The following is a 23903-nucleotide window of genomic DNA, read 5'->3' as shown; positions in this document are numbered from 1 at the left end:
TCACTCTTCTGTCGCGGTGTCACTCTCTGTCTCTAAGCCTGGGCCATCTGCTGCAGACTCGCACCTCTGATAGCACATTGTTCTACAAAGCCTCCATTTCATCTTCATCCCTCTCTCTTCCTTTTAATTAGTAGTGTATAGTGCATGTGTATTTACGTGCCAAAGACGCTCAACAGATGGATCAACGTTGAATTCGATAGGAGAATCTCAGTCTTAACGGCCCATGCTCTCCAATCTGTGAGCTGTGGCACTTCTATCAGATCCAGACTAATTGGAAGAGAACCCAACAGTAATTGAAAGTGCAATATTGACTTGTGTCTGCTTATTGCCACGGGCCTGTGCTGGCTGGCTGTGAAGCCCCGGATGGCGCGAGGGGAGGAAATCCTTAGCCTGCGTGACAGGACCTCAGGATTGGTCGGCGAGAATGTGGATAAAATACAGTAATTAGACAAGTGTTGTGACTGTACCTTGCGATGCTCCAGTCTGGTTCGATGCGCTGGACGGTGGGGTCTTCTATGTACTCGAAGGTGAGGCTCTCCCTGATTTGGGCGCGGTCCACGCTCACGCTGATCTGCACGGGGCCGACCCCGGACAGGGACGGGGCAGAGTAGCACACTATCTCCGTCATGGTCCGCCTACAAGTAAAGAAAAACAGGAGGAATTATTTAAATCTGCATCAAAACGAGTAAAATAATTTGTATGAAAAGCTGCATGAAAAGTCAAACTAAATAAACCCTTTACGCATGATTTATTAATTTCACTGTATTTTCTGAGCTGTTATTTAGATGAGCAAAAACACCACCTACAATAACAGAATATATTTATGCATTTTGTTCTACCAGCCCTGTTCTGTAATTATCTGAGATAGAAGAAGGCAACAAAAACAACCAAACCTGTCATTGTGTGGTGAAAATAAATGAGAGCTTTAATTACTGCATGGAAGACATTTGTAGTACAAACCCATAAAAACTCAACATTTTTTTTTTCAGACTTCTAAGACTTTTAATCTCTCTGATCTGGCCAATACACACAGGTGCAAATGACCCAGTTAGGGCTGGGCGATGCAGCTGAAAAATTTATCACAATAATTTCAGTCGATATCAATGATGATTCATCATTTTTAATGACCACTTTATCCACTTTATTCCGCAGTTTTAAAGGTGCAGTATGCAATTCTGGAGCAAGATAGTTGATTGTAACACTTTGGATTGGCGGCTCAGAGGTGGTTGATTGTTGTGTCTCATTCCCAAGTTGAAGCTCAACAGTCAACTATCTTTCTGACCTGTGATTGGCCTCCCATAGCGGGTTAGAATTTTTAAAGCCTGAAAAACAGAGTGAGAGAAGGAGCAGAGGTCTAGTTTTCTCTCAGATTACTTGAATTACATTATGCAAATGCACGATATGTAAATTCTGCAATATAATAACAAAAGACGTACTTTGAACATGAACCATTTTGTTTATGTGTGTCACATGCAGCACGCTTCATTCTAAAGGGATATTACACGTTGTTTATGAGCCAGGGCGTATTTGTTATGTGCTTTCATGGCTGTTTGCATTTAAACACACAGTATGTAAATTCCGCCACGCTTATTGTTAAAACAGTAACAAAAGACGCAGTCTGATGATGTCATGAATTGCTGTGGGATCATGGGAGCCGTTGTCTTCCCTTTAAAAACTAAAAATCCATCTGACATTCTGGACATCTTGTTCATGAACGAGGTAATGAACTAAATTTTTATTCACGTTACGTTAAGTCATGGTCGCCGACATCCTTCCTCAGTCTTGCATCCGACGTGTCACATGTTCAGGTTATAGCAGCTGGCAACTAACGAGCACTGATTAGCAGGAAATGCACGACTACCTTGATAAATTATGGATTTCTCTGCATTTGGACATTGTTGGAAACTTTTGGGATAATATAAGTAAACAGCTCAACAAAATATATAACATGTGTAGCGTTTTTAGACACGCTAATGTATAAATGTTACACATTGTAGCTTTAATGCATTTAAGTGAAACTAGTGAACATTTTATTGAACAATTCTTATGTTTTATTGCTTTTGATGTGTGTCAGTGTCAGTCCCTACAAACACAGTGTGTCCCTAATACATTGTGACGCCTCATTTGTGCTGTTAACGATGTTACTGCAGCATCACAGCTAATGTTACGTTGCTGCTATGTTGTTAAAATGTTACAATGTAACAGATATTCTATGGAATATTTGTAACGTCTGTCCAACGTCGTCTGTAAGACGTTTCCTGTCCTTAATATGATGATATTGCTGCAGCGTCGCAAGTTGTGGCAATGCTGGGACAACATACTGGCAACTTTTACAATAAGGTGCTGGTGACGACACTCTGGAACATCACTTGATAGATTGCAATAATGTCATGTGTCGCAAAAGTTACATTTCAACTACATTCTTGCAACAACTATGGGTTAATAGGGTATTGTTTTAGTATTAGTATCGCCATTGTTTTAGAAGTCTGTGCACACAAATTAACACACAAACAGCACCTCAACCACTGTCATACATGCCTCTGTGTTTCCCCCTCCTCTCCACGGCTCCATGTTCTACCTGCCCACCCCCTGAATTTGTCCCAATTCATTAGCAGAGGAGAGCTTGTAGTAGAACGACCCCCCCCCTCCATCCTCCTCTCCCTCCCATGCCAGGAATACAGCGGAGAAACACAAACCAGTAATTAGCCCCATATCTCATTAAAGCTGGCTTGACTCCTCAACCTTACAACATTACAGTCAGGCTACCGTGGCAGGGCTCACGATGCCTACAGGAGTGCAAAGCAGAGGGAGGGCGTGTGGGAGAGAGGAGGAGGGACGGGCGGAGGGAGATGGAGGGAAGCTGTGAGAGTGAGAGACAAGAGAAAAAAAAAGACAGGGGAGTGAGAAGAGATGAACAAATTGATAGAAATATATAGTAAGAAGGAGGGGGGTGGATGAGAGAGAGGAAAGATCCATAGGAGCAGCAGGTTTTTCAAAAGCTATTATTACGGGGTTTGATGCAGTAGGTCATCAAAACCTTATTAAGATTTACATAAGTTTCTGACAGGGAGAAAGAGAGAGGCTTTCCCCTGAGGGATTTCTCAGTAATATCAAGAGAAAAAAATACAAGAGAAGCCGTGAAATATAGCAGCTTATTTAATGGGAATAATCCACATCATCTCGAGAACAAGAGCCCTTGTTTTTGGTCTTTTTTTTCCCCCATTTGCTCACAGCGTGCCATACATCTAACATTTTCTGACAGTGATGTATGTAGCAGCTCAAAAAAAAAAGTTTAAGAATTGTGTCGCTATCTGTATAAATGTTGTTGGTGTTTCAAAATGCAAAAAAATAATTTAACACACAAAGATATTAGGAAAAAGTGCCAGCATGACAAAAAACAAAGACAAATGGGCTATGAAATGTTCCTGTTTCTTTTCACTGTTTTCTTTTTACACTTTTTTTTTAATCACTTAATGTAGGGGATGATTGTCAAAATTATTATGTTCTCTTTTTTTTATTATTATAATACAAATTATTCAAGTGACAGCTGTGAGGGGATTGGTTTCACTTCCTAATACCCACATTATACTGTGATGTTGGACCTGTGAACTGTGAAATTCAAATTTGAGACCTTCATTTACACTACAGCACATCTCAAAGGGGTAGTTTGGATTACTTATTGTATATTTAGAATATTTTCTCTGCTTTACTTTGCTGTCATACAGATGAGAAGCCACCATTATATAAGACAAATATTGCCCTCTCCAAACCAACCAAACTCCACTGATGAAATCAGTAATTTTACCTCGAAAAACACGTGAGTTGATGTCGACTTCTGCCTCAATCTGTTAGTTTGTTTGTGTTAATGTGTGACTCTGATGAAGCCAAACTATGCTTTTAAAAAGTCACACAATGACAGAAACTAACAGATCAAGGCAGTGGTGGACCAGCAACTCACATGTTCTGCAAGGTAAAATGACTGATTTTGCAAATGGAGTTTGGTGGGTCTGGAGAGAGTGATATTTGGCTTATATAATTGTAGTTTCCCACTGGAAAAGACCTTCTGAATGCAAAGTAAAGTGGTGAAAATAATCTAAATATAGTGTTGATTGATATAGATTTTTTTTAAGGTGGTTAAAATATCTTTTTTTTTCATTGCATAGCTTGCATGCTTCTCCAAACTGTGGGCGTGCCAAGCGACATTTACTGTGGTTAATACACTGACTGTAGATAAGTACCTCATACAACCTCACATTAAGTAATCCGAACTATCCCTTTAATGTGCAATTACAATAAAAATCCTCTCTCCATGAATAGTCCGTGTTAAACAAAAGCCCGATGAAGCAGGCTGTTTCAGCAAATTAAACTTTATGGGCTGCAATAGCACTTTTATGGTATAAATGGGTGCAAGAAGAGAGTCTCACCCAAAGAACTCGCATGTCTGGTTTCCAAACTGAACGTTGACACTGCTTCCGGCGCCAAGGTTTTCTCCCATTATGGTGACTTTGGTGCCTCCGGACTCTGGACCTCGGCTAGGTGACAGACCTGTGACTGTGGGAGTCTACAAAACAGAGAGATGCGGGGAAAGAGAGGTTAAGAGGGACTGTGAGAGCAAATTAAAGGGAGAGGGAAGGACCAAAGACCAAAAGGCAGACTACAAGATGATATTTCCTAAGATAAAAAAGGGCAGCATCTCTGTGGTACTCTCTTGAAACCTTCATGTATTATCACAGATCCCCTGCAAATTACAGTTATTCATATTGCCAGGCCGTTGGCAGTGGAGTGCAGCGCTGGTGGGAGAAAAGAGGATAAAACCAGGAGCTCTTAGAGTCCCTGAGAGATCCTCCTCCTGTGTGTCGTGCATTGCTGGGTTGTGTCTGAGTGAAGCTTTTTAAAGACGGCCTGAAAATAACTAGTGTTTACAGCTGCAGGCAGCTAGCCCGCCGTCACACAGACAGATGGAGAAAAATCCGAGCAGACAGCCCGTCATACAGAACACGTGCTGCAGTGCACGTACACAGGCGCACACATTTACACAGACAGGCGCATGCACCTCGGCGTGCACGAGCGTTAAACGACAATTTAAAAAGAACTAAATGCACACTCTGTCATTTACGCTGCCCCTTTGCCAAGTGCTCAAGCATCGCTGGCTGAGAAAGACGGTCACACAGGGAGTATGTCTTGTCGGGAAAAGTGAAGAACGTCTCTGTGATGGTGTATTTCTTTCTTTTTTTTTTTTTTTAGGTGGCCTGCAATACAAGGGAATTGCAAGTGGTGCCAATTCTGGGCTCTGTGAAGAATTCTTCGAGGAATTCCACTGCTTCCCAAAGCAGCAGCTCCAACACTGGTGAGAAAAAGTGGCCGCGGATTTTCTGCAGAGCTGAGAGCGTCACACAGACAAAACGGAAAACTGTCAGCCAAGTGTGACTTCCAGTATGCAGGCTAAAGCAGGTACTCTGAAAACAACAGTAGTAATTACTGGCTGCTGTTAATTGTTAAGGGAGTGCTAATTGTGAAGGTGTGACAGAACGCAAATGGAAAAGTAGATTATCTGTTAGCTGCAGGCTGGGCAGACAGCAAATGACAGAGACGGGGAAATGTGTGCATCAAAGTGTGAGAATGGGGAGCAGATAATGTTTACCTGCCGAGCTGAGAGCTGATTTCCATTTCAGCAGGTTGGTTGTTCATTTGTCTTTCTTTCTCTCTTATGACCCCCGTCCAACAATCCTGTCACATTTGATGTACTATTTTCATTTCTCACTTTGTGCGAGATTTGACTTTACAGAATTTGAGCAGTGGAAAGTAACACAGTACATTTACATAAGTACAAATTTAAGGTACTTGTCCTTTGAGTATTTTCTTCTCATACCACTTTCTACTTCAACTAATATTTTTAAAGAAATATTGTACTTTTTATTCCAGCGCAATTGTCTGTTAAAGTTACTAGTTACATTGCAAATGAATATTTTTGCAAACAAAATGTATGAAAATGTACGACCACAGTTGAAACGATTAGTTGATCGATCGATTAGTAAACTGAAAGCTATTTTGATCATCTCTAAGTATTTTTCCATGCAGAAATATTTCATGGTTCTATCTACTCTACTCGATTTAGCTGCTTTTCCTTTCTATTATTTCAGGTAAATGTGGCTGCATTTTTTGCTATTTTCAGATTTTTTTTCAAACCAACGAATTGATTATTGAAGAAAATAGCAGATTAAATCATAATAAATAATAAAATAAAATAAATAAATAAAATCCTGCATTTATATTAATTCATGGATAATAATAATCTAAGGATATAATGTATAGTTTAACAGTCACAAGAGACATTTTTCTGCATCGAATACTTTTACTTCTGTAAATACTGTAAATGCACTTTATTGATTATACTTACATACTTTAGCAACATTTTGAACGCACTACTTTATTGCTTGATTGCACTGGGTACGGCTCCGTGAGTCTGCATGGGGTATTTTATTTTGAAAACCTACAGTATTCTTTATGCCGTTGATGTGACAAGTATTTTTACAGTGAAATATTAGTACTATTCCTGGTAAAACTGGTCCCACCCCCACTGAGGTCTGGGGGAGCGTGACAGGCTATGCATTTGTTATTTCATTCACATGAACTAATATGTATTTAAATAGATAGTGTCCTAATGTAAAATATCAAATAGAAGCATATTAATAGTAATAGTTCATGTGAGTGGAATAAGAATTACATAGCCAGTCAGCCGCTGGCTCAGACTCTCCTGCTACTCCAAGATTTTCAGTGGCCCCATCTGGCCACCCCTACAAGAACTTTCTGCATAAAACACCAGAGATCTCAACTATACAAACACACAAATACCTCCAAGACATCTTAGAATATATAACATTTTCCGACCGTGAGCAATGTTTAACTCACCGCAGTGCAGCTGGTGGGCCGTAAAAAAAAAAAAAAAAACACCGCTCTGCAAACTGTATAGTACATGAGGCTACAGTATATTAATTTGCCTTCATGATCCTGACTCAATAAAGGCAAACAGCATCTACCACCACAGAGCTGCAGAGATCGTTAACGAAGACCCCTTGAAAACCCTGTGCTGTTAATGGAGGGATGTTATTTGCAAAATAACAAGTAAGCATACACAGAGCTGCTTAATTACACGATCGGTAGTCATGGAAACTCACTCATCATTATTTGCCTGCGGTGCATAAACAATTGCTTTGCAAGAAAAGTACAAATCACTTTTAAATGACTAACTGTATATTTGGTATTGCTTTAATGCACCTCTTTAGTTTGTCTCATGTCGAGTGCATCACTCTTTACTAATATACATTATGTTATATGAGAATACAGAGCAATAATTGCAGTCATTACCACAAAGGAGTAGAGCTGCGAGGAGCGAGCCCTCAGTTCTGGTCTGCACTCTCCGACGCACAGCTGGACCGGACCAGGTCTAGTGTCGACGAGAGCTGGATCCATCTCACACACAATCCTGCAAAACACACAAAGTAATGCATTAAAATCATCACTGTGCAAAATAAAGTTTTATTAAAGGCAACTAGAGGCAGTCACGCAGTAGAGTGCAGATCCCTGCCAGGCAACAGATGGTGAAGCACCTACTGCAATGTTAACACAGCATCTGTCTGTCTGTCTTCATTTATAGATTTTTACAGAGTAGTATCATATCATAACATGATGATGTTACAGTGATGCTGACCTTTGACCCTTTCAATATAAAATGCCATCACCTCATCATTTTATTCACTCAATTTAGTCATAATTGGGGTATGAATTCTTGAGTTATGGCCAAAAATGTGTTAAGTGAGGTCACCATGACCTTTACCAAAATTTAATCAGTTCATCTCTGAGTCCAAGTGGACATTTGTGTCAAGTTTGAAGAAATTCCCTCAAGGCGTTCTTGAGATATAGCACGCACAAGAATGCGTTGTCCTGAAAATATAATGCCTCCGGCCATTAAAACATAAAGGCATAAAACTCATAAGAAAGGTTTTTCAAAAATTCTCGATCACAGAGGTCCTTCAGCTTACAGTCATGAATGTTCACAAAAGAAATTAGGCTGATCAGTCCAGTAGAATTCGAAATTAGCTGCGGACAACCTGCAGGTCCAGTGATCACACATGGAAGCGAGTACATGATCCCCTCCAGGCTTGCTGGGATGAAAAAAAAATACCAACAGCTATTTGTAAAAGCTGGACTGGAGAGAATTCAATCTCTCTTTAAAAATAACTTAAAGCTCAGAAGTTGTCTATATGTTTAAATGCTTGAGCGAAGTTGAGAGAAAGTAATCAAAACACTTCTCTGCTCCGTATCGATTTCTCTTCCACTCTAAATGCAATCTTCTTTTGTTGTCTCACTCATTTCATTACGGGACACATCCAGACATCGACAAGGACCCCCTCGATGACAGTCTCTAAATGAGAACAGTGCTCCTCCTCCTCCCTTGGCACTCCAGCACACGCAATCTGAGTGATGTAAATTTCACACCAACAACCGGGCCCCCGACAGCGCCGGTGCTGTGCCAGTGTGGCACGTCTAATGTAAATCACGCAGTGGAATCAATGCAGCTTTATCATACCATGTGATCAGGTGTCACCCTTCCCTGCAGGTGACTAGATCAAATGACATAATAAAACGAGGACGTCGTATTGATCGGCGGTGCCAGGGAGTAATAAAGTACAAGAAGCGATCACAGTGTGGAAAGAAAGATAGAATATGTGGTGAGGCAGACGGCAGGGGCAGGCAGGAGTCGAGCACATGAAGCAGAGCAGACGTATTATTTCTCCAGCGCTGATCAGCCGAATTACAACAAATGACTGTGGGAGATTCGTCGGATGAACTACATGGAAGAAAGCGGCTAAAGGAGGATTTACTCGCTGACAGAAATGATATTTTCTTCTCCCCAGCCCTCAGAGAAACAAAGACTTACTTGTTTCCTCACCTAAAGACCTGCTGTACTGCACTGGTCCTTTGTGAAGCTGCACATTTATGGAAATATGTTTGGCTTTTCAGAACTGAACATTCAATCTCTCCCGGAGCTGTCAGTGTGAGAAATCTGAAGAAATATGAAGCACCTTGTCAGGAGTTGACAAAAACTAAAGCTAATGTTAATGTATAAGACAGATTACGTTACCATTTGGCTAGCTAGCTAGCTATTAATGCTGCCTGATGGTTAAATCAATACTCTTTAATAAATTATGCATTATTCTGTGTTCTTCTTGTCCAAAAAATGCATCTTGATATCCTCTCCTTCTCCTCAATCATTATAAATTTAGCCATTAAGCGTTTTTAAACTGAAGGAACTTCTGCCTATGTAACTTCAACGTTCCTATATTTGTTGCAAATGCAAATTAAAAAAAAGCCCTTGAAAGTACGTAAGGCATTGAGGGATCACCCCAGCCCCGCTGGCTCAGTCGGTAGAGAACGAGATTCTTCATCTCAGGGTCGTGGTTTCTAGCCCAACCTTGGGCGTGAACATTTTCGGGGTGGCAGGTTAAAGTCCAGCTCAAACCAACAAGTACGGAATGGACTGGTGACTTCGAGACGTGCCAGTTCACCTTCTGGGCGCTGTTGGGTTTTAAGCAGGAGGTGTCAGAAAAGTTACCACAGGGATAACTGGCTTGTGGCGGCCAAGCGTTCAACAGTTAGAATGCCCTTAAGCGAGGCACCAAATCCCAGCTGCTCGGGGAGCCTGTTTCTGAGTGGCTTCCACGACTCTACCACCTCTCCCACAAAAATTGCACATTTGTGTAAAATAATTAAGAACGGAATGAATGAATTTCCCTCAAGGGGAACTAATAAAGGATGTTCTTCTTCAGTGGACAGTTCCTCCCAGGGAGTTTCAGGAACCGTTTGGTCCCAAAACGCCTACTGTCTTATATTTCCCAAATTATTTCACTTTCAAGAGACTGGTATGGGTCCCTTAAAAGTCTCTGAGGAAAATGGCCACTAAGGACCTTCTACCAACACCCTAAGAAAATCCTTATAATGATTTTAAATATTTTTTTTAACTCTTTTTTTCCCCTAAGGCATTCTTTGAGGAAAGTTTAAGAGAAACCTTGGCCTGAGTGGCTTTATGTGACCAGACGCTGCCTTTCAGTCTTTCAGTTAGCATGAAGTTCCTCCTCCCTCCGCTGACTTGGAGCCGATTATAGAACTGAGTAAAGTTTTAAATGTATGGCTGCACACTGAGGCGCAGCTGACACACATACACGTACACACACACACAGGCTATCACAGTCATGGTTCTCAGAGGAGCCTTTAACCCTAATTCTTTCCTTGGCCTACTTCTGCCCTCAGAAAGAGAACAGCTCAGCACTGCACCATTGCTGTTACTCACATACTTTCAGTCTTATGGTTCCGGTATAGCACATATGTCACACACACATAAACACACATACACTTGTTTGCACAAGTATTGCTAACTTACTGGTTATTCTGATAATTAAATCAGGATTTTACTGGTCTTTTTATGATATTTGACGAATATAACATACAGTACGTCGTAGCTCTTTACTGGGCAGTTGTAATTAAAATTCACTATGTGCCACTTGGCTGTAGGGGACAATTTGTCAGCGGCGCACTGATCTGACAGCACTTTAATCCAGTTGGGGACAAGCTAGGGAATTCATTTATATAGCATGTGAAAAAAATAGACTGAGCGAAATTAAAAAACTGACCTCTAACCCCTTTAGTCAAACTTCGAAGGAGTTGGAGTCTTCATGAGGATGTTCTGAGCTTGACTTTCATTTCGGGGCCTTTTGGGGTCATACTGGCTCTAGTTTCATTATATGCATGCTCTCATCTGACTGTTGCTGTTTGTTTGGAGTTTTAATTCAGTCGCCAGGCTTCCTATGGCGGGCCGGACTGCATCGGACAAAAAAGAAAAAAAGTATACATATTTATGTGTCTTTTATGTTACTACTTCAGAGGAGTGTGTGAAAGCCACTTCTGCTTTGAAGAAGTCGTCTCAACTTTTGTGTTTTTCAGCAGTCAGAAAAGTACAACAACACAGTAGTACTGATGCTACTGCAGCATCTTTCTACTGGCCAAACTGAGTTCTCATTAGGAAGAATTCAGTTTAAAACCCTCAGGCTGAGGTTTTTATATTGTTTTTATATTGTTTAAAACATGACTGGAGGGGGACTTTTAGTTAGCTAATGTTAGCATAAGGCTAGTTAACTAGCTAGCTAATGACTGATATAGGTTAGCTAGCTAGTGACAACTGATATAATTAACTAGCTAGTGACTTGTGTTTTGCTAACATTAGCTATCAGATGTAACTAGCTAGCTAAAGACTGGTCATGTTGAGAAGGGGAGCGAGACACGAGCTAGCTGGTAAGTTAGTCAGTTAGCTTACTTCTTACCACATCCTCTGCTTGTCCGTATTAGTTAGCTGTTGGGTTAAATAAACTTTGTGTTTTTCATATTCCTTGAGGAGAAGAATATTCTCATCTTCTGTCCATTTTGGCTTTCTTTTTCTTTGTATCTTCTCTCTGCTGTCCATTCTGGAAAAGCCAGCTAACACTGACAAAAATGCTGTCAAGAAGTACGGTGTTACCATGGTAACTGAAGTGCACATACGCTGTATTATGACAATAACTACTGTGAAAGCCTTGGTTCAAACACTTCAGTAAGTGGCTTTAAGCAATGCTCCTACTTGAACCCTTTAGCTGAGGGAAATATTTTGCTTTAGGGAAAAAAAATTAAGGTAGTTTATGTTACTGGGCCGTGACTATATCTGAGCATTTGTCATCCCTTAAAAACTCTCAAAATATTGGTGTATATTTCTGTAGTAATATGTGATGTCTGTGGTGCAAAGTAATAAGTTTACAACGGCCTTGTTGTACTACATTTTATATTTATATATTTTCCTCATAATAACATATTGATTTTCCTTGGTGTAATTATTCAGCTATAGTAGCTACATAATGAGTGTTTTTGCACTACTGTAGCTGTATAGCATCCTTCAAAACTTATTATAGGATTAGATTTTTTCATGAAGAATTACATTTTCGCCACCAACAAAGCTCAATACCCAAAGGCAATCCAACCTAATCCTAATCCAAACACATTAATATATATTTAGAGTAAAGCATTTCAGCAGTGTGTGTGTACATCCTCGCCTCTCCCTTGCGAGGTCTGCATCACCTGGGGAGGTTAAACAACCATAAGGCACCGAGTTTCTTACTCTGCACACGTCTGCGTGTCTCGCCAAGGGGGAGATGGGCAAGTTGTGAAGCATGGGCAACGTTTCATTAGTTCAGGGTGAACGGGACAGACTTTAACGTGATGTATGCACAGCATGGGACAATTAGGGAGGTAAACACAAGTAAACACACACAGCTGTTGTGGGATTGTTGCTGACTAGATGAGCTGCAGAGAGAGAGAGAGAGAGAGGGAGAGAACCGGGCTAGTGTGCTGCAGGGGGAGAACAGCAATGTCAGGGCCAGACAGTCTGGACCTGCTCCAGTCTTCATTAAGGCAGAGATGGTGTGGAAACAGCTTTTTGTCACAATACACATATATGGATCAGACTTTGTTAGCTGCTACACCGCATACACAGTGATGTACCAAAACCACAGTCGAGACGTGCAGTGTTATGAGTGTTAATAACTGATTTAATGCATGTTTATCTTGTAGCTCTGCATTGTTTTCTATCAGGAGATTTGGTAAGCGAATTGTGCTGTGTACAAATTGTGATCATTAATAATAATTAAACCATTTCCACGCTGCATTCTGAACAAAATGTGGCAAACCTTTTCCCAAATGCTTTCAGTTAACTTGAAGAAAGAATTAAAAGGATAGTTCAGATAATTTGGAGTGGGGTTGTATGAGGTAGCTCATTAGCTACAGTACTTTCCAGTCAGCGCACCCCCAGTGTGGGGAAGCAGAGAGGAGTGCCAACATGGAAGCTAAGCAATGAACTGACAGGGTCAGCAACAGAAGGTATTTTAGCCACTTAGAAAAGGATCCACCTAAAAAAAAACAATATAGATATAAGCGTACGCTACATTTAGAACATTCTCTTCCTAAGAACCAAACTCCATAGGCAAAATCTGTATTTCTACCTTGCAGAATACGGGAGTTGCGGATCTACTGTTTGTTTGACTTTGGTGTTGTAGCATTTCAGTTTGGAATCACCAAAGTCACATTATAAAACAAACAAACTAACCGACCAAGGCAGTGGTAGACCAGAAACTCCGACATTCTGCAAGATAAAATTATTGATTTTGCTTCTGGAGTTTGGTTGGCTTGGAAAGGCCTCTGTAATGGCTTCCATTTTGCCATCAGAAACGGCTGTCTGATTGCAATGTAAAGCCATGAAAATATATTCTAAATATAGTATACACTTAAACTGATAATTATTTGGTTTTTAGGTGGATCATTTCTAAGTTGCAAAAAAATGCTTTTTGCTGCTGATCCTGTCCACTGGTGCTCCTCTCTGCTTCTCCAAACTGGAGGGCTGCTGACCACCATCTACTGCAGGTAATACACTGACTATTGATAAGTAACTCATACAATTCAATTTAAATAATCCGAACAATCCCTTAAAGCCTTCAAATAAAATAAACATTTCTAGGAATCAGCACGAGTATGAGCGATTACATAAGTTTTAAAATAATACTAGTGCTCGTCTTGTTTGTGTGACTTACTGTTCAGCGATGATGTATCCATCCTCCACAGGAGTACACCTCACCCCTGCCACCTCCACGTTGCCCACCATGTCCGAGAAGGCCAGACCGAGGTTCGTGCCGTGGATGGTCACCCGTGTGCCTCCCTCTGGGGGTCCAGCCACTGGGGTCACCTACAGGTCATAAGAAAGAAAACACACTTGCAAATGTGGCTGGTGAAAAGACATCTATCTCAGACACAGATTTCCACGGATGCTCAAGGGTAAATATGCTCTCACGGTCCAGGTGGCTGTAAAAGCAATTAAGAGCGCTCCCACGTCTGCATCCACAGAATGTCAGAACATGCCATGAGTCATTGTGCCGAGAGCATGCGCTAATCACAACAGTAGCTAATGTTTTGTTGCTTCTGCTGTCTAAATATGGCATCACATCCACACACAAGCGATCCCACACGAAGACCACACTTTTAAATTTCATTTTAATCTGCAGCTCCTTGCTATAAACCAGTGTCTCTCAAATGGAGGTAGGACTACTGCAGGGGGTAAAGGAGAGTTTCAAAGAACGCTAATTTAAGAAATATCATGCATAATTCCTAAAATAATTAGTTAAATAAAAAAATGTAAATGTAATCTAGATTAAACCACATTTCATATTCTGTATTCCTATTTTCAATGTAATCACTAACTGCTGAAAGCTATCAACTGCTGTAAAACCTCTCGGTAGAAGAAAACAACAAACACAGTCATGTTCACTGTAAGCAGGAAGTAGGGCTGGGCAAGACATCGATATTATTCTGTCTTATCTTTTCCTGGTTTTAAGGGCTGCATTACAGTAAAGTGATGTGATTTTCTGAACTGTTCTAGCTTTACTATTAGTCGCCTTTACCCACTTAGACAGTACATCCAAATTACTGGTGATTAGGACATCCTAGGACACTCTTATGAGCCATGATGGATTATTTTGTAACTTCATGAGTAAGAGACTCTGACATACCCTCGACCTTAGAAACCAGTGGCAAAAAAGAGAGTGAAGCTAATGCAGCTAACATTAGCCATGCTGCAACTGCTGCTGACTTATCAGCTACAGAGAAGAGCAAACAAGAGTGGACCAAAGCTAAAGTTAAGGGGTTCATGGCCTGGAGACCCCTGCTATAAACTATACAATGGTAAATCCAATCAAAGAAATTGCACAATTAAAAAAAATGGGATGATTGTTAACATTCTGGAGAGGCGCCTGCTCAGAATTGACTGCTGTTGCCATGGATGATAAATCTAACAAGGGGCCATATTAATGCTTCGTGCAGACCACCTACTCATAAAATACAATATGGCTGCCCAGCGTGACCTTGGCACAGGGTGGCACGCTGCCTTCTGTGCTGCAGAGCCCGACCTGGCCATCATCCAGCCCTTTAAACAAGAGAGGAGAAGAGGCGGAGGAGAAAGGGGAGAGAAAACAGAGGAAGGAGATAAAAGAAAGACCAAGAGAGTCGACAATACTGCTCGGCGGACAGGAAAGTAAAAGGAGATAGAGGAGGCGAAGGAAGAGGAGGGCAGTGGGGAGGAGATGACTGTCACTTTGCTGTGTGGAGCTGCTAGTGCTATGTAAACAATCAATATGCTATTACTGGCCATGCAAGCAGAAGAGGGGGAAAAAACAAGAGTCAGTTGTGCCCGCTTACTGAGCCGCAAAGTGCCACGTGACGGCGACCCTTGGAGTGGTGCTGAACGCCCTCCCCTCCCTGCCTCCAGCACCCACTAGGGCATTGCGGCTTCCCTGTGGGACACCGGCATTGTAATCTAGATTCAGTGGACATTAATTGCTCTGGATGTAAAGTAAGTGTGTCACTGCACCGCCTGAGGGGTCTGAATACATGAATCTTTTAGCACTGCTTGGGCATGCAGGGTATAGAGGGGGGGAAAACATAATGGCTAAATATATCCATGTCAGGCGATGGCAGCAGCTATTCGAGTAGACTTAGTGATGGTTACATAAGCAATGTAAGGGCCTGAGAGAGAGGAGGAGAGAGCGGCGATAGACTATAAAACAGAGAGCAGAGGGAAGAGAAAGGGACAGAAAGGAAGAAGAGAGCAGAGAAAATGGGATGAGCGGCAGAGGGAATGTGGGTGCCACTCTGCGTGGTCCGATTGACCATGATGGATGACAGGTGAGGCGGGGACGGTGACAGGACGGCGGCGCTGTATCACACAGACGGGCCTGCTAAAAGCTTGGAAGACCTCCTCCTTCTACCCTTGAGGCTGAAATGGAGCCCTTCCCACGGTGGACCAAGCACAGGAAGACAGTCTAATCCATGCATGAAACCCATTTGACCGAGCTCCCCATTGGCAGATAGAGCCTTGATTCATGAGTGGATCACAGAAAAAGTGGCACTTCAAAGCCTGACGCTACCAATGTCTCCAGGCTGGGAGGCGTGAGAGAAGTGCTGCTCTTTGTCTCCGTGTCTGTATTTCTTACACAAACAAAGGAACAAAATCTATAAAGGACAGTCCTTGTGCATGTGACTGTGGTTTCAGCGCCTGTAAACCAGATCTGAATGACCTTTGCAGACCACAGGGAACCCACTGCTGTCAAATAGGGGAGACTGGGGATGGCAGTAACATTTTTTGTTTGATCATCAGTAACTCAGTGATTGCTCGTGTTAGATCTCTTAAACTTTGATACACAGTACTGGACTACAAATAAAACTCACTTGTACATCTACTACACAATAATGATGGGAGAAAAAACAGACTCTCTTAAGCACAGAGAGGCAAAGTCCCATCCCTTCTAATGGACCACCAAGGGACAAATAATCTTTTGATCCCATATGAATTGTGCCACGAGTTACGCATATGATGTTACTTTTAAGTATAGATAGACGTTGTTTGCCATAAAACTGTTGAAGAGTAAGACTATAAAGATATGTAATTAAAAAGACTACACACCATGTGGTTGCGTAAGTCAGGTCATGACTTTCTCACTCCAAAAGCTATGTTACCTGCTGAAGCTACGTCGTGTGTGTGTTCATTTGCTCAAACTGTGACGTTCTTGTCTGGCAAAATTATCTTGACAAGCATCATGTAAATCGTAGCACAATTCAAACAGAAACAAAAACTTTTTTTTTTTACGACATTTAGTCTGTTAGCACAATGCTAACACATAATGGGAAATAGAAATTAGCATCACTATTGCAATTGCATTGTCTGAACAAACCGATCCATTTTACTTCAGATACATACATGAGGGTTCATACGTTCAGGCATATATTCTGTGACGACAAACTAATAGCTGTTGAATTAACTTTGCTAACTCAGTCTGCTACTTTGGTCTCAACACTCCACACTGACCAGCTACAGCAACTTCAAGAGGTCAAAACTTCTATTCATTAGCCTAACATCATATTTTATTTTATTATTTTCTTATGGCATTAGCTTATTCTGCAGGATCAGGAACAATATTCCTGAATGTGCGTGTCACTGTCACAGCTGTGGTAAATGTAGATGGCTGTCCCCGGGGTGCAGGCTTTCATAACTTCAAAGAACTGTCACAACTATCAACACCCCAAGCAGCAATTATATAGCTAACTGTTTTAGCAATGTCTAAAATCTTCAATGTTGCTCAAGGAACATGCCACTTCTCCTGTGATCTCAAAGGGAAAAGGGGAGTGTACCTTTTCTAATTGATAAAGCTGATAAAGCTACAACTAACCCAGTGTTACAATGGTACCCAGTCTCCCCTACTGTAGATAATCTTTAAAGGAGTGGTGTTTGCCCAACTGTGTCAACTGCAACATCCTCTTCTTTGCATCTTTTTTCCGTCTTTTGCTTTCTGTCTTTCATCATCTTGTCTCCCTCAGGCGAGGTGACACATCCTCCTCCTCCTCTAAGCACCAACTTGCTTGTTTCTCTTAGCATACAGACTTTCAGAGAGAGAAGAGGAAGAGGAGGAGGCCTCATTGGACATGCATGCACACCCTGCCGCCCTCGCTTCCCCCCTCCGTTCCCACCCAGCGCTGCCATGCCATGCTCCCTGTGTAATCCTTTTAGGAGCAGTGCCGCTGCCCGCCTGGCATTGTCACACTGTCAATAGAGGGTAATTCCCAACAAACAGCCAGTCAGCTTGCACACTGCACTCCCCGCTCCCACTCTCGCGCTTTCTGTAGCATAATCTATTTCTCCAGCTCAGAGGGATCAGAGCGTTGGCCACTTACCACCACTATTTCCTTAGACATTCTGCAGGATTTGGCAACAACCGCAGAAAAAATAAAGAGGGGTGAGATGGCCTAAATTGTGAAAAGAGGCATTCTAATCCACGAGAAGGAAACTTCCAGAAAAGAAAGGGTCTCTTTAGGGGAGATAATCTGCCAGTTTGAGCAAAAAAGAGGAAACTACGGAGGCAGAGAGAAATGGCTGTCGATGTGAACAGCCTGGGGATGTCAGTGTCAGTGCAGTGTTGACTTATTCAGCTGAAGTAATGGTGGGGAAAGTTGTGCTGATGCAGCCAAGACTAAACTCAATACATAGAACAGAGGGCAACGCGACGCCCCAGCTGCCTGCAGGCTATGCAAGCCTAGCCTGTCACTGTAACTACAGTAGCTGACAGAGCTGAATGGCATTCTCCAAGACAATTCAGAGCTAATAATGTTTAATCACCCCATCTATTCTTAAAATGTCCAGTGTCAGCATTTTTACTGTATATTCTTTATTATTAACCTTTAATATGGACATTTATTACAGTTTTATCTCCTCGAAGCTCTGAAGAGATTCTCCCAAAATTACACGACACGACAGCAGACGTATTTCCATCCTCGCCATGGCTGGATATTTTGCTTTTGAAATTAAATAGCCCTTGATACAATTTAGGAGCTTGCAGCTAATCTCTTTGTCTTTGGACTCCGCTCAGACTAATTCGAGCATGTCACATTTAATTGTGAGTAGCATTTAATGGGCTTGATAAAACCCCACTGATCACTTGTTCCCCCGGACAAACTACATCCTAAATACTTTATGGGGTCTTAAATGTCTTGTAGTCCGCCAAGAGATACGGGATTGTGATGAAAAGGAGTTTTTTAGTGTGTTAAGAGGAGAAAACAAGACACAAAATGATGGGATAAAGGGTGTATGTGTGGATTACTGCGTTTTCCGCAGTCAGTGCACTGATGCTGCGTGTCTGAACAGGCCAGTTGAACATATTGCAGGGTGTAGATGGAGGGTTTGGTGCCAAAACTCGGACTCACAACACAGATTTCAGTGCCTCATTTCAGTGCCACTTGAGCTGTCTATTGAAAGTGGTGCGGCCGTTACATACCATACGTGCCATCGCTAGTTTACATTACAGCAATACTCACTCTACATGGCGCTGCCAGCAGATCGCCTTCTGCTAGCTAGTAGCTACTTTAAACCCTGTTAAAATGCTGAGCTAAACAGGCCAAAGTGTGGCTGTATTTCGCTTGAAAGGATTCCAAAAGCGGGCAAGACGTGGAACAACAACAACAATTGCGTGTAAAGGGGGAAAGTATCTGGCGACACACCGGACACACTGGCAAGCAGAGCGATGCACCGTGCGGGGTGGGGCGCAGAGCTAATGACTTGTTATCTGCAGTATATCTATGATAGGATTTGTCCGAGCTGTCTGCAAATGTGCCAGAAAGGTAGCTGATTATTAAGTCTTATTCCCGGGATGGCGAATACCAACGTTGTGGGTTGCTAAAACGTCTTAAAAACAGAAAAATAATGAGAAAATAAGGAAATACACAGAGAAGGCTGAGTCTCTGCAGATACAGGCACCACTGCACACTTCTAGTGGGTTATAAGGGACAATTGAAAGGGATTATGTTCATTTGAGTCTGTACAATGTTTTGTGTTTATTTGGGTACTCTGGCGTCCTCCACAGTCCAAAGACATGCAAATTAATAGATTAATTGGTTGTGGATGGTCGTCTGTCCCTATATGTCAGCCCTGTGATGAACTGGCGGCTTGTCCAGGGTGCACCCCGCCTCCTGCCCAGTGTCAGCTGGAACAGGCTCCAGCCTCCCGCGACCCTTCAAGGATCGGACATTTGCCTTAGCGATACAAAAAGGCCATTCTTAAAAGGTTGTTCAGCTGTACTGTTTCGAAAGTATTGTTTTACGATACCTAACCCTATGTGGACGTGTGTCTGTCAGCATTATACTGCATGCTGTGTGGCTAAAGGCTCACTTTACTGTGCTTCATTCTTCTTTTTGGCTTGTTTACTGTAATGAGGGGAAGCACGCGTGCTGTAGAGCATCCCTCTCAGGGTTACAGCACTGAGGAGAGTTCAGTTGTACCATGATCCTGACTGACAGGCTCAGCATCCCTGTGGTGCTCAAAATATCAACAATGAGCTTGCATACGCCGCATGAGCGAGAGGGGGGCGAAGAAAGAAAAGAAAAAGAGGAATCCTCGACTTTTCTCTGTCCTAAGGCAACAGCTAGATGTTTATATTCACTGTCGCTGGGAGGCAGGGAAGCCTCTTTGCTACACTGTAAACTCGCACAGAAGCCACGGCCGAAGCCTATTGAGGAGATGCCTTTCATATGCCCATCCAACTCCCAGCTTCATTTGATGTCGTTCCCTGTGCTGTTAGCAGAGGCTTACATCTCTTCAATATTAATGGCTCATGGTGGGAGGCACCATGGCACTTAATAGAAACATTAATTATTCAAGAGGCCTATCTCGTGGTAGGCACATCTACTAATGTGCTAGTATGTATACAAATCAGCTCATGATGGGGGCTTCGGTGCATACAATCAAAACCAAATTTATTAATAAATTCAGCCCACCAGGGGGATGTCTGCTTCTTAAAGAAACTGTAATCACTGCGAGACGAAGGGGGTAGGGCGCGGCACAAACGAACGCCGACTTCACCGGCAATGAAGAGGAGAAACATTGGCGTGTCTGCGTGTATCTGAAGTACGTGCTCATGTGAATCATGTAAATTAAAGCAGAGCTGGTTTTGCCACCTGCAGCTGTAAACAGACCTGGGCTCAGACGGCCCACGGGGGCTCCGTTTCCTCCCCTCCCTCTCCTCTTTTCCTCCCTCTTCGTTCTTCCCACCTTTTCATGGTTCAGTTCCTCTGTTCTGTCCTTTGTTCTCTCTCTGTTGCCTCACTTCACCCTCATCTCAAATCCTCCAAACTCACCTCGCTCTCATTCACAATTTCTCAGTCTTAAGAGGAAAGATTCACCCTGCAACAATCTCACTAATTTATCATGAGTCAGTCAGAAATTATTTATAATCATTTTATCATATCTGGGTGCAAATAACATTTTTGCCAGGATTTTTTTTTTTGACAGCTACACTGCATCGATTTTTGGTTAACAAACTGTATTTTGTTGGCAAGAGTTATGGTAACAAGTTTTTCCCACTCAGGCCAGCATCTCTAGCTCAGGATACAAGGCCTTGCAGCTGGTGTAGGTGGACAAACTGGTGTGTCTTTCCCTTCGATATATAATGGATTTTCTGCCTGGTTATTGACCAGGAGCGAGTCTAAAATCCCTCATGATTCTGACAAATTGACACACACATCTGATGTTCTCTGTAGATATTTGATATAGTTGAAATGTTGTTGCAGCTCTTCTGGAAATGTCTTGAGGTGATAGCTTGTCAGTTAAAACAGACCAGGAGTTACGATCAATATACAACTGAACAACACGTGTCCAATAATTCAAGGTGTGCTGCACCTAAAGGTACTTTTCTTTATATACACCATCTTTTTGATCAATATATGACTGGGCATCTGCTTTAAAGATGAACAATGAGCATTTTACTAATTTTGCATTTCACTGTCATCAAATATAAAACAACAATAACGACAACACCACCTTAACACAGTCTCCCTGCAGTGTTAAAGTTTAACACAAGAAGTGTCGAGACTCCATAAACTAAAACAGCCACAGGCTGCTATTTTGACCTCTGAATTCCAAACTCCATGATAAATACCCAATGAAAAGACTAAAGCATTTATCCTGTTAGGATATCTTTTAAAAAAAATTAATAACACCAACATGAAAATTTTGCAAAGTTATGTATGCTGTTGCATATAGTAAACTGCAGTGATTGCATATATTCACAGCAGTACTTTTCTGTAGGGCAATAACCATCAGAGATACCATTAAAATTTTAGATTACTCAGAACGAGAAACAATTAGATGTATTTTATTAGATTATTAAACATTTTATTTTAAAACTTTTAACAGAATTCGTCCTAGAACCGTCACAGAAATTAATCACAGCTTACGAGACAAGGCTGGACATGAGCTGATCTGAAACATAAAAACATATAGAAGCAAACACTTCTACTTGTTAGCGTAATCATTTTTGTGTATTTTTTTTTCAAATGTGCAAAAAATAAAATCCATAAAGTTGGGATCACTGCTAGGTAAGTAAGAATATTTTGCGTCAAAATTTGAGAACTTACAGTCTTTTTGGTCTCCTCTACTTTGTTCCTTTAAATTCTTAATTTATTCTATTAATTAAGACAAATTATGGAACTTGAGGCTGCTTGAAAAGTTTGACAGAGAGAAGCAACCAAAACGCCCCGCAAAACTTTAACAACATAACCGCTGGAATTTCCGTGTGGTCAATATGACCTCATACGGCCGAAATAGATGACATTTTCTTTGCCAAGTCAATTTAGTTCTCGCACATATAAAATTGAAAATGGTCAAAATGGCGGTCCTAGATTTCCTTCTGGAACAGTCACAAAAAATACTCAATCTATGAGACAAGGCTGGAACCATACTATGTTCTCCAACACTTATATTTCTCAAATTATTCAATTACTCTATTGATTAGGACAACTTAGTCAATTTATTATTTTATGTGGGCAAGTGAATAAAACTTGAGACTGTTTGAAAAGTTTCTTTGACAGAGACAAGCGACTATGATGCCATGCAAAAAACAACACAACCGCTGCAGTTTTCGTGGTCGTATGACCTTGTGATCACATTTTCTTTGACAAATCAACACATATATTTGCACAAATAAATTTGAAAATGGTCAAAATGACCATCTTGGCCATTCTAGTGTTAAAGCGTTCTCTGAATATCAGTAAACGTCCCATTTTTCCTCCCTTAATGTTTGCGGAGTGACAGATGAAGGTCTAAGAAAGCGGTGGCCTCGGTAATCGCACACTGTGATAATAACACTAATGAAAACACAGAGCGGAATGAGGTATGTCCCGCTGGATGGCTGTGAGCATGTGCCATAGAATGACAAACTGAAAGCATAATGGAGTTACACGAGAGCATAATTTAATTCACCCAGATGAGTCGGAGATAGTGATACACAGAGACACACACAGGGAGGAGAGAAGACAGACAGACAGACAGACAGAAACAGATAGGGAGAGTGATGGAGAGGCAGAATTAAAAAGAGGTAGGATGGCCTTCTTCTTCATTCTTATCTGCATACAGTATAGCAAATCAATTAACCAAGTCGTTAACTTCACTTTTTAATTGGCTGGAGTTAGATGTGAGTATGCGGCGGAGGAATGAGAAGCCAAACGAATCGATGTGGAGGTGGAGGGGTCTGGCGGGTTAACCACGACGCACTGGTGCGTTACCGGGGCCTAATTAAATAGTATGTCCTCCTGGCCCGACTCCCCCGTGACAGCAAAGCCCACGAGGTGGGACGAGAACGTGGCCGGAGCAAGTGGGGGCCAACCTCATGGGAAAACAAATAAGCACTTCCAGGTCACGACCCTGGCGTCGCTGAGGTGGAGGAGGACATCCAACCTTTGGGCCGGATTGTTGCGAAGCCTGAAAAAACTGAGAGAGCGGGAGGAAAACCAAAGGAGGACCGCACACACGCCTCCATGTCGTCTTTATGACTCACAAAATATTAAAATAACTGCAACCGTTGGCTAACTACTCTTTCGTTTTTGTTTTTTTGTGTTCCCTTTTTAATATATGTAGGTTCCAACGTTACTTTCAAAAGGATTAACCTCATGAGAAGGACATTAAAATCTGTAAGCAGGCAACTGAGCATACTGAACTAAGAGAAGGCAGATGTCAAGGAGAGAGGGCTTTAAAATTGTATGTCTGTGTGCGTATATATGTGTGAGGGTGTATGTCAGGCCCCTTGCCTGTGGATAAACTCTGAGGGTAAGAAGAACTCTCACATGAATGTGCACCTGTGAGCGCAACACATACAGCATACGGACAGAATACGTACACGAGCATACACATTTTGCAGAGGTGTATATGCTTTTTTGCTCTTAAAGCCTGTGAGAATTTGGCG

At 41.8% G+C, this 23903-nt stretch overlaps 1 protein-coding gene across 1 annotated transcript in view; it reads right to left on the bottom strand.

The window, feature by feature from the left end:
• Positions 1-23903, bottom strand: part of plxna2 (plexin A2) — a 265500-nt gene that overhangs the window by 65907 nt on the left and 175690 nt on the right. The window contains exons 13-16 of the mRNA XM_084720421.1: positions 13665-13816; positions 7366-7483; positions 4425-4561; positions 468-635 (exon numbers count right to left, since the gene is read on the bottom strand). Of these exons, the coding sequence (XP_084576547.1) occupies positions 468-635; positions 4425-4561; positions 7366-7483; positions 13665-13816 (575 nt within the window). The remainder of the gene's footprint in view (positions 1-467; positions 636-4424; positions 4562-7365; positions 7484-13664; positions 13817-23903) is intronic.

This window comes from Lutjanus erythropterus, chromosome 6 (genome assembly GCF_056507025.1).
Source record: "Lutjanus erythropterus isolate fLutEry1 chromosome 6, fLutEry1.hap2, whole genome shotgun sequence".
In the NCBI taxonomy this organism is placed as follows: Eukaryota; Metazoa; Chordata; class Actinopteri; order Lutjaniformes; family Lutjanidae; genus Lutjanus; species Lutjanus erythropterus.
Note: the sequence above shows the minus strand (reverse complement) of the source record. Positions and strands in the feature narration are given on the sequence as shown.